Raw genomic sequence first — 12,134 nt, 5'->3', positions numbered from 1 at the left:
TTTCGTTTCCTTACCTTGTAAGCAGCCTATAAACAAGGACAATTCAGTGCAATTCACTTCACGAGTACAATTCACTCTTTGGGGTCGTTTATGTAGCCACTGCTACCATCCGCTAACGTTGGCATTTCAAAACTAACATGTAAGTCAAACAAGATTGCAATTTTGAAATGTGGGTGAACTATCCCTTTAATTATATCCTGTCTCTTATTTGTTTGATTATCTTGAATGAGGCATGCGCAACCAAACAGTGGGCACACCCACTGATGCTGGTGTCTCTCTCCACGCTACAGTCAAGGTGCTATTTTTCTGCATAGATTATTTTGGGCTAGTACAACTTGTGCTTTTACAATCTACAGTAGTAATGTTGACCACCATGTGCTGGCTACTGGTTGGATGTTGTGGGCTCGCCTTTGTGAACCTCTCAGGTAAGAGATTAGTACACTGACTTATTTTAAGAGTGATTCCTAGCATGTGTGCTGACAAATGAGACATACAATACTAGAGTCATCACATTACATCAAGCATTACATTTAAACTACTCTTGAAGTTATCTTTGTATCGATGTTTACAAATGTTTTATACATTGGATATTTATAACCGTTTTTTTGCAAGTATTTTTTTGTTGTTGTTGCATTGGACCATGTCTCGAGCATTGTTTCCTGCCCATCTGTGTAAAAGAGGAAGTCAAACTAACCTCACAATATATCTGTAATAAACATTTAGTTATGATCCATGTACAATTTGTTACATCCAAGATTGTTTAATCCATTGTATTATTGGTATTAGCCATTCATTTATGTTTTGTTTTTTACATTTACTTCATCGTTTTGTGTCATGGTAAATTAAGCAGAATATTTATTAGGCTGTTACTGTAAAACAGGCATACGGTCATTTGAAATAGCTTGGGTAGGCTTATACATTATTTCATATACTGATGTCTAACACGCTTACACATTTATATATTATATAATTAATCCGATACGAAAGATTATATGAAAGATTAGTGTTTGATTATCTAGGTGACATTTGCCATTTCATCATAACAAATATCTGACAACATTTGCTAATTAATCATGTTAATTTAACAGTAGTAGGTTTTATAAAATAGTTCAACGCTTCCATCACCTGTCTCACTGACCAAACCTTGTGTCTCTCATCCCACACGTCTCTCCAGTGGCTTTAAACAGCATCCCACACGTCACCCAGAAGCCTCGTTTCTATGGGGTGAAGACCAATCGCAATGTGACCATATTCTGTGTGGTATCGGACCGAAACCAGTCTGACACGGTGGAATGGTACAAGGCCTCAGAATACAACACCACGAGGAAGAAGATAGAGGGGGACCGTGTCACTGTGAGGCAGAAGAGCATGTTACGGAGCATGTTACGAAACGCCTCGATCGAACTCAGCCGTGTAGAGACGGAGGACACTGGATTGTACTTTTGTCGGATTAACAACATCACCTGGGGGCCAGGGACAGAGCTACAAGTGTTCAGTAAGTAGACTACAGTATAGCCCAATGCAATCTCGGATGGTGACATAAAATGTTAAGAATGATTGGATGAAAATGATTTGGAATCGTTTTTGTCAATGGGATGGCATCTGTTTAAGGATATGTATTGCTTTATCAACTAGTATGATTTTTTTTTTTTATATATATATAATCCGCATCATTGTCATCCTCGGATTTGAAGATGGTGATAGATTGTCAAAACTCGTAATTTGCAAATTTACAAACTCGTAATTATATCTCTCTCTTTCTCTGTGTGTGTATGTATAAAGGACCCTCTAACGCTGAAAATGCAGAAAGGAGGAGCAAGCTGAAGGATGCTTTGATATTTCTTCAGGCGTTACTCTTAACGCTGTTTGCTCTTGTCCCACTGCTACGCCACCAATCCCTGGTGAGTCGCATGACACAATAAATATACATAACTGAAAACCCCAGCAAAAACAAAATTATGTATTTTAATGCATTATCTGGTGTGATTTCAATATGTTTGAATGTACCTGACACAACAAAACAAATGAAATAAAGTTATTCACATGGAATACTTACCTTCTGAACTTCAAGCTTTTCAAAAGTTTCATTATTTTGACACAAAGGTGAGAGGGTAGAGTGTGTGATACAGTATGTGTAAAATATATGGGGCAATATGTACAATTTGATACTTGGTTTTTATTATGCAGAATTGTTTTCAGTTGTCTCTAATTTTCTTTCAGTTGAAGAAGGAAGATGCAATTTATGAGGAACCTGAACATGATCACATCTATGAGGTACAGTATGTTAATGATGATAACAGGGTCTTCTGTGGTTTTTGATGAAAATGGAGCTAAAACCACCTCAATTCTCTATATGTTCTCCATACTATCTTGTATGCTGTAATGCAGTGTAACAATTTGGTTCATATTAGAAGGACAAGACTTCAGGGTTTGGGTCAATTCCGTTTTAATTCATGTCTGTTTAGGGAATGTAGGCCTATTGAAAATCAGGTTGCACCTATTTTACGATGCGAAGGTAACACTGTAAATACTATGAGTTTCTTTGGGATCCATTAAAACTTATACCACTCAGAGCCATTTGGTATCATTACCATTATTAACTACCGTAGAGTACCAGAAAGTATCCATTGTTACCACACAATTTCTCATTATGGAGTGGCTGTGCAACCTGTGTTCAGGACACGTATTCGTGTGACCCAACAACCTTACATTCTGCGCATGTTACTTTACGGGAAAAAAATTGGGATTGAAATGCAGCCCATGCAAAACAACTGATATCTCGAGTTAGTTACTGTGTGGATTGTAATTAATGTACATTTTTGTAGGGGTTGATACATTTTCTGTTAGGGAAAATCAAGTTTGACATTTAAAAAAACCTTTAGAAGCCTTCAATACATTACAAGTTTCCGACATCAACAGGGTGATCAAATTAAGATCCTACACCTGTAGGTTACATCAATTGGTAGGTAATTACAGTCAGCATGTAACCAACAAAGATTTCCTCAAGTTATGTCTTAAAATAGATTCAACATAAGATACATAAGATACACGGCACATAAGCTACCGGTAGATTAATTCCAGCCCTGTTAGTTCTAAATCAAATTAAACCAGTTGAAATCGCACTCTAAATGTATTAAACTTCAGAATTGCATTGTGGGTATACGTGTGCACAGCCTTATCTATGGATTATGCACCTATGAAATGGGATATCAGCCGACTCAGTAACACCCAAAAATCACAACTCTGTAGAGTTTTTGCAAATATTAGCGTCATACTGTAGCTCTTATTGCGGTACTTTGACTGTGGCAAGTCCCCTCCCCACTTAGTCTATTATGTGTGTTGAATATTCATGGAGAGGTGATTTCCCCCAGTCAAAGTCCTGCTATAAGAGCTATGATGCTAATATTTGTGTAAACCTGACAAAGTTGTCTTCTGTGGGTGTCACTGAGTAGGTTGATACGCCATTTCATGGGTGCACAATCCATAGGTTAGGCTGTACAGTGCATCATGAATGTTCAATATGCGCAATAGACTAAGTGGAGGAGGTGATTTTCCACAGTCAAAGTCCCACATTAAGAGCCAGGGACAGAGCTACAAGTGCTCAGTAAGTATGCTACAGTATAGCCCAATGCAGTCTCGGCTGGTGACGTAAAATGTTAGGAATGATTGGATGAAAATTATTTTGAATCATTTTAGTCAATGGGACACACAGGTCAATTCACCTGCCATCTTATTAAATACTAGTTGAATACCAGAGAAAACAGCGTAAAATAGCGCTACCAAGAATCATCACTGAAGTTAAATGATATCCAAGGTTTCATTAATTGAATTGATGAATTCAAATGTCAATTCATGTTCCAAATGACCTGGACCTGGAGAAATACATCTGAGCCTAACTTTAGGCCTGATCGGCTGTCAGTGACAAACAGGAAATTGTGCTTTTCCTCACAGCTGCATGTTTCTCTCTCTCTCTCTCTCTCTCTCTCTCTCTCTCTCTCTCCTTCAGTGACTCTTTAACCACAGCTTGTTTGTTATCATTGTCATAATGTGGATAACAAAATGTTTTCATTTTAGCATTTGTCTAAGTTGGCATTTCCTTTTTTGTGTTTGTGCATGTTGAAAATGTTGTGTGTCGTCATTCCAGCTTACACTTCTTATTTTCTGCATTCATCTGGCACCCATTTTTTTTTCTATAAATGGTGGGGCATCATCTTCCTTAAGCACTGCTTCTAATTAAAATAGTAGGGAAATATTTATGTACTACTATTGCTCTCTCGCTATACACAGTCAACTTGTTGATATACCATAAAGACATACCAATAGCATAACAATCAAATTGTCATTAACAAATGAAAGTCATGTAAAAGCAGCACATTGTACATAAACTGTAGTCTACTTTTGTATATATTTGTATGAGTGTATTCATTGCATGTGCACAAAATTACATTTAGTTGTAATGTAGTAAATAGGGAATTTTCCCACCTTTTTTTTCCATCCCCGCGCCATTTTTCTTTATTTGACGCATGCAGGGCTTGGAGATCGAGCATTGTGGTGGTCTGTATGAGGACATCTCAGCGTATGCTCAGCCTGGGCCAGCAGAGGCTGCTGCAGCTTGGAAGCAGGAGTGAGCCGCATCGGCGCTGAGATGGGGACTGAGCTCTCCTGTCATCCACTGCACCTCAATGCCCAGCTGCCCCGTATTCGTTAAGCATTCAGAGTAGGATTGCTGATCTATGATCAGTTTTGCCTCATAGATGAAAATGAATAGACAAGGGGGACCTGATCAAAGATCTGCACCCCTACTCTGATGCAATATGAATACGGCCCTGGACTCAAAAGGCCAATGTCTCATCCATGGTGTTTCAGGACGTATCTTATGTTTAGTGATTTGTTCAGATGACCACTATTTCTTTATGTTATAGATCCATCCATATGGATAATGTCATTTTAGAATGCATGTCCGCATGTTCTTTTCGATACCTCCTATATAAGATGCACGTAGAGGAACAGATTGATGATTCATGTTTCTAACAGCATATTTTTCTCTCATCTCAAATGTGTTCGTGTTTTCTTTTCAGTTGTGTTTGGTGTTTTTATAAAAGGAGTTTTGAGTTGGTGCTACTATTTTGATTGTTATATAATAGGGTGAATGCGACAAAGTTAGTAATTGTAATGCTTGTCTGACGAGGCTTGTCCATAGAAAGGCTTTCTCTTTTCAGCTTCTCCTGTTTCAGTTGTAAATACTCAACCTGATCACACCCCTTCAAATTGTATCAATGTGGGTGTTTTGTTAAGTGGACATGTGGCCTGGATAAATATGTAGGCCATCCATTGCTGATTGCTAATAATGTTATACTTTTGCCTGTTCTATGATATGGCAGCATTGTAAAGTGGACTTTGCCTTTCATTTTTTTTCTTGTCTTTTGACATTTGTCTCGAGAGAGAAAGTTGAGCTGTCATTTTTGCCAAAGCGTCACAATGCCTGTTTTTATTAAAACTATTACTATACCATAAAACTATTAAACAGTGATTGACAAATCCATATGTAGTCAAAAATGCATTTAAGGAAGTAGCACGTAAAAGCATACATCTACAGTAATTCTGTGTATAAAAATGTATCCAGCAATCATCCCAACAGAATAAATAAAAGTTAATAAATACCCCCACAAATAAATAGATTTAAAACCAGATTTAAAAAAAACACATTTCTATGTGGAATCAATAAATATTAATAAAAAAACAGGCGAAATACATGTCACTCATACGTGACGATAAATTGTGAACATAATTATTGCGTTGCTCTGAGTTTAGATGCTGTTTTCTGTAGCTGAACCCAGAAGAACCAGCCTCCTCAGATGTGTCCTAACCTCTTTCCTGACCAGCTCCCATGCATGAGCACTGTATGCCTGCAGATTGATGACAAAGCCACAAACATATTAGCAGTTGAAAATCAGAACACCCTCATCATACAGAAGGGAACATTGCCTTTAAATTTCTAGCGCACTGTAGCGCAGCTCTTTATCATTAAGGATTACATTGAGCCCTATATTAGACAAGTACACAATACTGCAGTGTAGATAGGTACACATTGTTACATCTGATTGCACCATGAACAGTTTCAAGTATTTGCGAAATAAACAACAATTATTGGATGAGCGGAGGTTAGCCAAAATGAATCATGTATATGTTTTTGTATTTACAAATACAATGTACTTACACTGTACTTGCCAGTGTAACTACCATTTTTAATGTATGTACAGTATATTGTTATGGACACAGAGTACCGGTCAAAAGTTTAGACACCCCTACTCATTCAAGGGTTTTTCTTTATTTTTACTATTTTCTACATTGTAGAATAATAGTGAAGACATTAAAACCATGAAATAACACATATAGAATCATGTAGTAACCAAAAAAGTGTTAAACATATCAAAATATATTTTATATTTGAGATTCTTCAAAGTAGCCACCCTTTGCCTTGATGACAGCTTTGCACACTCTTGGCATTCTCTCAACCAGCTTCATGAAGAAGTCACCTGGAATGCTTTTCCAACAGTCTTGAAGGAGTTCCCACATATGATGAGCATGTGTGGCTGCTTTTCTCTCATTCTGCGGTCCAGCTCATCCCAAACCATCTCAATTGGGTTGAGGTCAGGTGATTGTGGAGGCCAGGTCATCTGATGCAGCACTCCATTACTCTCCTTCTTGGTAAAATAGCCCTTACCCAGCCTGGAGGTGTGTTTTGGGTGTCCAGTTAAAAAGCAAATGATAGTGCCACTAAGCACAAACCAGATGGGATGGCGTATATATCCACAGAATGCTGTGGAACCAAAAATCTAAAATTCGGACTCATCAGACCAAAAGACAGATTTCCATGGGTCTAATGTCCATTGCTCATATTTTTTTGTCCAAGCAAGTCTGTTCTTATTATTGGTATCCTTTAGTAGTGGTTTCTTTGCAGCAATTCAACCATGAAGGCCTGATTCACGCAGTGTATTCTGAACAGTTGATGTTGAGATGAGTCAGTTACTTGAACTCTGTGAAGAATTTATTTGGGCTGCAATCTGATGTACAGTTAATTGCAGATTTCTGAAGCTGGTAACTCTAATGAACTTTTCCTTTGCAGCAGAGGTGACTCTGGGTCTTCGTCCTCATGAGAGCGAGTTTCATGCATGATGCATGATGCATGCATGATGGTTTTTGCGACTGCACTGGAAGAAACTTTCAAAGTTCTTGAAATTTTCCGGATTGACTGACCTTCATGTCTTAAAGTAATGATGGACTGTCATTTCTCATTGCTTATTTGAGCTGTTCTTGACATAATGTGGACTTGGTCTTTTACCAAAAAGGGATATCATCTGTATACCAACCCTATCTTGTCACACCACAACTGATTGGTTCAAACACATTAAGAAGGAAACAAATTCCACAAATTAACAAGATACACTTGTTAATTGAAATGCATTCCAGGTGACTACCTCATGAAGCTGGTTGAGAGAATGCCAAGAATATGCAAAGCTGTCAAGGCAAAGGGTGGCTACTTTGAAGAATCTCAAATATAAAACATATTTAGATTTGTTTAACACTTTTTTGGTTACTACATGATTCCATATGTGTTATTTAAAAGTGTTGATGTTTTCACTATTATTCTACAATGTAGAAAATAGTACAAATAAAATAAAACCCTTGAATGAGTAGGTGTGTCCAAACTTTTTACTGGTACTGTATGTAGAAGATTATTGTTAAAACGGGATCCAACGGCTCACTGTGACCATGATGATTCATCTCATTATGGCCACATATGAAATATTATTTCAATAAAAACTCACCATTCTTTTAAGGACATGGTTGTTCAGCCTCTTGAAGTACATTTGCAGATTCTTGCTATTTTTTTTCTGGGCCGTAACCTGGATTGATGATAAAAGCATGACTCAATGTTTGTATCTCCTATAAGTTATTTTCAATGTGTTGTGTTTCCCTACAAATACATTACCAATTTAAATAAAAGGCCGATTAAAGTATTACACAAGTATGAGTAGTTTAAATCATTTGAAGAGAATAAATTGCACTGTAGTTACAGTCTGTTTGTGGAATAAAAGTAACGTTCTCAAGCTAGATATTGCATTCCACCAACTCTCTGAGAGGCACAGTCCATTCATTCAAATTAACATGTGCTCATATTAAAATGTCTAACATGCATGGTCCTAGATCTGTTTTGACAACTTGATCGTTGTCAATGTCAAACTGAGTTGGCAAGACAGCACAAACTAATCTTGGACCAGGCTAGAGAATGTCTATTCCAGCTGTAGAATAGGAAGATGTTATACTTACACATGACTGAAGGCCATCAGACTGATTGGTGAGAACATTGAGGAAGTTCTCCACTTTCTTCTCATCCCAGACGGAGTCTAGTTCCCCATCAAACAGCTCAGCAATCTTGCCAAGGGTTTGGAGGATGAACCAAATTGTATCATCAGTCTGTAAAATGAAAGACATGAGGAAAATACTTTAACCTGATCCGTACTAAATTTATTAATATTTGCCAATCAAAATAGTTAATTATGGACATACAATAATGTTGGGGTGTTCATTTTCTTGGAATGTCAGTATGTATGCTAATGCATACATCCTCTGTGCACCAGTACATCCTATGCTAAAAGTTGACTATCTCACAAGACTGCCTAACTTACTGGTAAATCTTGAGCTTGTGTGTACAGGTCCTCTGGGAAAGGTACGTCCACACTGTCTGTAGTAAACTCCTCACCCTATGTTTAAGAGAGTAAAAAAAAAACATGATAAATACAAATTCAATGTTTACATTAATGTACAATATTCAAAATCATAGAATTTAACTTCAATTTCTGTTGGCACTATACAATTACAGCAATGGTTTAGAATAACAAAAATATAAGAATCTACTCACCATAATATTGAGTAATTTCAATAAGGTCTCACTGTGTTGTATGAATTTGTGATCATCCATCCATCTACAGCCCATCGAGAAACCATTGCACAGGGTTAGAAACAAACAAATAAGCAAAGACGTCGTAGGCCTATGCATGTTGGTAATGGAAACGAGACGTGGAGCAAAAAAAGTATATCTTTGAAATACAAAATAGGCTTATCTATGTGAAATGTAACTGTCTTGTTACTAATGTTTAGGTATACCATATTACCTGTAGGAATGCGACCTTTATAGTTTCTCAAAACGAATAGGGTGAAGCCAATACCTGTTTCACTTTCCGTACCTGCGACGGTTGGAAAACAATTAAGAGCATATATTTACCACGACATTTATATTCGTTTATGTTTTACAGTGTTTGGAAAGACAATGTATTATTTTTAGCAATATTCACACACATCGAATAGGCTACTGTAAATGTCATACCAAGCCAGCGTTGAATAGGACGCTAGGACGCATCTAAACATGTTTGAGACACTTTTTCCGATTTGCATGTCTTGAGCTGAGGCTATAAATTGCAATTGTCATTTTCTGTAAATATTAATGTAGGCTATTCAATATGATTTTAACTAGCCTATTTGTTTTATTTCATTTAGTAGCCATCGAAATTGGGCTACTTTAATGTTTGCCATTGAACAAAAATATATTTATATTAAGCCCATAATGTTATTAATTTCAAAAAACGTAGGCCTATTTAAAAATAAAAATAAACGTAATACATCCAGCCACCCGTCATAGAGTGTTCTCTCTACTACCTCATGGCAAGCGGTACCGGAGTGCCAGGTCTAGGACAAAAAGGCTTCTCAATAGTTTTTACCACCAAACCATAAGACTCCTGAACAGGTAATCAAACAGGTAATCAAATGGCTACCCGGACTATTTGCATTGTGTGTTTATTTTTCACTGTCTTTTTACTGTTGTTTTATTTCATTACTTACCTATTGTTCACCTAATACCTTTTTTACCTGTTGAATTCGGCGCACATGACAAATACACTTTGATTTGAGCCTCAGGCTGTGTGACATCATGAATATCATCTGAAGCAGATCGAAAATGCATGACAACATCACTGATGATGAAATGTTATCGTAGTCTTACTGTAGGCTACACGTGGACTTTGCATCGAAAATATGTTTGCTGACGTTGTAATAACATGATAAGAGAGAGCCCCGATTATGAAATACTGTGTAGCCTGCTGACTTTCGACACGGTGATGAGTGGGAGTAGCGTAAAACGAAACGAAACCCCAGTGCTTCACCGCGGGATTAAGAAGAAATACGTCATATTTTTTCATTGTTGTCTGAATATTATCTCATGGTGACATACTACCCTATTATTAAACTGGAAATGCTTTTGGTTAATGAAAGAGGGCTGGAATGTGTTTCTTTGGAATCATCTAGAAGGCCCACTGAAATGTTCCAGAACCCTTTCAGGTCATATAAAAACCTTTTTGGTTGCAAATTTGGTTTTATTTGGAAAGACAGTTTCCAGCTAACTGCAATTTCTCTCCACTGATTCAAAGACAGGGCATCTGCAACTTTGCCCTTTACAACTTTAGAACTTTGACCTTCTCTTCTTCCTGATTTCTGTCAGCTCACTTTGGACTCAAACACAGCATGCAAAAAACCTCTCAGTGAGGGCTGAACAAAGTGACTGCTGAACAGCAAGATCAACCAGAGAGATTTGTTTTAGCCCGGCAGGTGGTGTGTGAGAGACTCTGTCTGGACATTACTGGGAGGTTGAGTGGAGTGGTAAAGGTGTTCTTCCATCAGTCTCAAGACATCATCAGGTCAAGTATAGACTGGATTGGGAAACAATGACAAGTCCTCGAGTTTAGAGTGCAATAAGCAGAGTTACTGGTTCAGACACAGTGTAAAGGCAGTCAATGTTGTTCTCCCCCTTAGACGAGAAGGAGCATGGATAGGACCAAGATGCGGATTGAGGGAAATAAGCCATCTTTTAATGAAAAAACAGCAAACAAGACACTACAAACTACAAAACAACAAACGTGACTAACCTTCAACTGTCCTGTGAGGACACAGGACTGACACAGGAACAAACACCCACAAAACACCAGTGAAACCCTGGCTGCCTTTGTATGACTCTCAATTAGAGACAAACAATACACACCTGTCTCTAATTGAGAATCATACCAGGCCGAACACAAAACCCCACATAGAAATACAAACATAGACAAACCCACCCAACTCACGCCCTGACCAACTAAAATGAATACAAAACAAAGGAAAACAGGTCAGGAACGTGACAGAACCCCCCCCCTTAAGGTGCGAACTCCGGGCGCACCAGCACAAAGTCTAGGGGAGGGTCTGGGTGGGCGTCTGTCCACGGTGGCGGCTCTGGCGGTGGACGAGGTCCCCACCCCACCATAATCAATCCCCGCTTCTTTATCCCCCTCCCAATGACCACCCTCCCACTAACCCCACCTAAATGAAGGGGCAGCACCGGGATAAGGGGCAGCACCGGGATAAGGGGCAGCACCGGGACAAGGGGCAGCACCGGGACAAGGGGCAGCACCGGGACAAGGGGCAACACCGGGATAAGGGGCAGCACCGGGATAAGGGGCAGCACCGGGACAAGGAGCAGCACCGGGACAAGGGGCAGCACCGGGACAAGGGGCAGCACCGGGACAAGGGGCAGCACCGGGACAAGGGGCAGCACCGGGACAAGGGGCAGTACCGGGACAAGGGGCAGCACCGGGATAAGGGGCAGCACCGGGATAAGGACCAGCACCGGGATAAGGGGCGGCAGGTCCTGGCTGAGGGACTCCGGCAGGTCCTGGCTGAGGGACTCCGGCAGGTCCGGGCTGAGTGGCAGCTCCGGACTGTAGGGCAGCTCCGGACTGTAGGGCAGCTCCGGACTGTACGGCAGCTCCGGACTGTAGGGCAGCTCCGGACTGTAGGGCAGCTCCGGACTGTCGGACGTCTCTGGCAGCTCCTGACTGGCGGGCGTCTCTGGCAGCTCCTGACTGGCGGGCGTCTCTGGCAGCTCCTGACTGGCGGGCGTCTCTGGCAGCTCCTGACTGGCGGGCGTCTCTGGCAGCTCCTGACTGGCGGGCGTCTCCGGCAGCTCCCGACCGGCGGGCGTCTCCGGCAGCTCCTGACCGACGGACGGCTCCAGCGGCTCCTGACTGACGGACGGCTCTACTGGCTCG

At 39.9% G+C, this 12,134-nt stretch overlaps 2 protein-coding genes across 2 annotated transcripts; one reads left to right on the top strand and one right to left on the bottom strand.

Moving 5' to 3' along the window:
* The first annotated feature begins 229 nt into the window (after positions 1–229).
* On the top strand, positions 230–5,542 carry cd79b (CD79b molecule, immunoglobulin-associated beta). Its single transcript, XM_071392408.1, has 5 exons — positions 230–425; positions 1,175–1,495; positions 1,783–1,901; positions 2,221–2,274; positions 4,530–5,542. The coding sequence occupies exons 1-5, from the start codon at positions 233–235 to the stop codon at positions 4,626–4,628; spliced, it is 786 nt and encodes a 261-aa protein (XP_071248509.1). The 5' UTR covers positions 230–232; the 3' UTR covers positions 4,629–5,542.
* Positions 5,543–5,549: 7 nt separating this feature from the next.
* On the bottom strand, positions 5,550–11,313 carry ifnphi4 (interferon phi 4). The gene is made up of 5 exons (XM_071392410.1): positions 8,924–11,313; positions 8,691–8,765; positions 8,332–8,478; positions 7,830–7,907; positions 5,550–5,906 (listed from the first exon to the last, which is right to left on the bottom strand). Exons 1-5 carry the CDS (start codon positions 9,059–9,061, stop codon positions 5,808–5,810), a joined length of 537 nt encoding a protein of 178 aa, XP_071248511.1. The 5' UTR covers positions 9,062–11,313; the 3' UTR covers positions 5,550–5,807.
* Between the last annotated feature and the right edge of the window lie 821 nt (positions 11,314–12,134).

Source organism: Salvelinus alpinus, chromosome 3 (assembly GCF_045679555.1).
Source record: "Salvelinus alpinus chromosome 3, SLU_Salpinus.1, whole genome shotgun sequence".
Lineage (NCBI taxonomy): Eukaryota > Metazoa > Chordata > Actinopteri > Salmoniformes > Salmonidae > Salvelinus > Salvelinus alpinus.
This window is presented reverse-complemented; position numbering and strand designations above follow the sequence as displayed.

Bases quoted from the DNA above. Each gene is read 5' to 3' on its own strand.
- ifnphi4 (XM_071392410.1), bottom strand. From the start codon at position 9,061: ATGCATAGGCCTACGACGTCTTTGCTTATTTGTTTGTTTCTAACCCTG. The intron at 7,908-8,331 runs GTAAGTATAACA...TCATCAATCCAG, and splicing joins CTGATGGCCTTCAGTCATGT to GTTACGGCCCAGAAAAAAAA. The intron at 5,907-7,829 runs GTGAGTTTTTAT...ATCAATCTGCAG, and splicing joins ACCATGTCCTTAAAAGAATG to GCATACAGTGCTCATGCATG.
- cd79b (XM_071392408.1), top strand. From the start codon at position 233: ATGCGCAACCAAACAGTGGGCACACCCACTGATGCTGGTGTCTCTCTC. The intron at 426-1,174 runs GTAAGAGATTAG...ACGTCTCTCCAG, and splicing joins CGCCTTTGTGAACCTCTCAG to TGGCTTTAAACAGCATCCCA. The intron at 1,902-2,220 runs GTGAGTCGCATG...ATTTTCTTTCAG, and splicing joins TGCTACGCCACCAATCCCTG to TTGAAGAAGGAAGATGCAAT.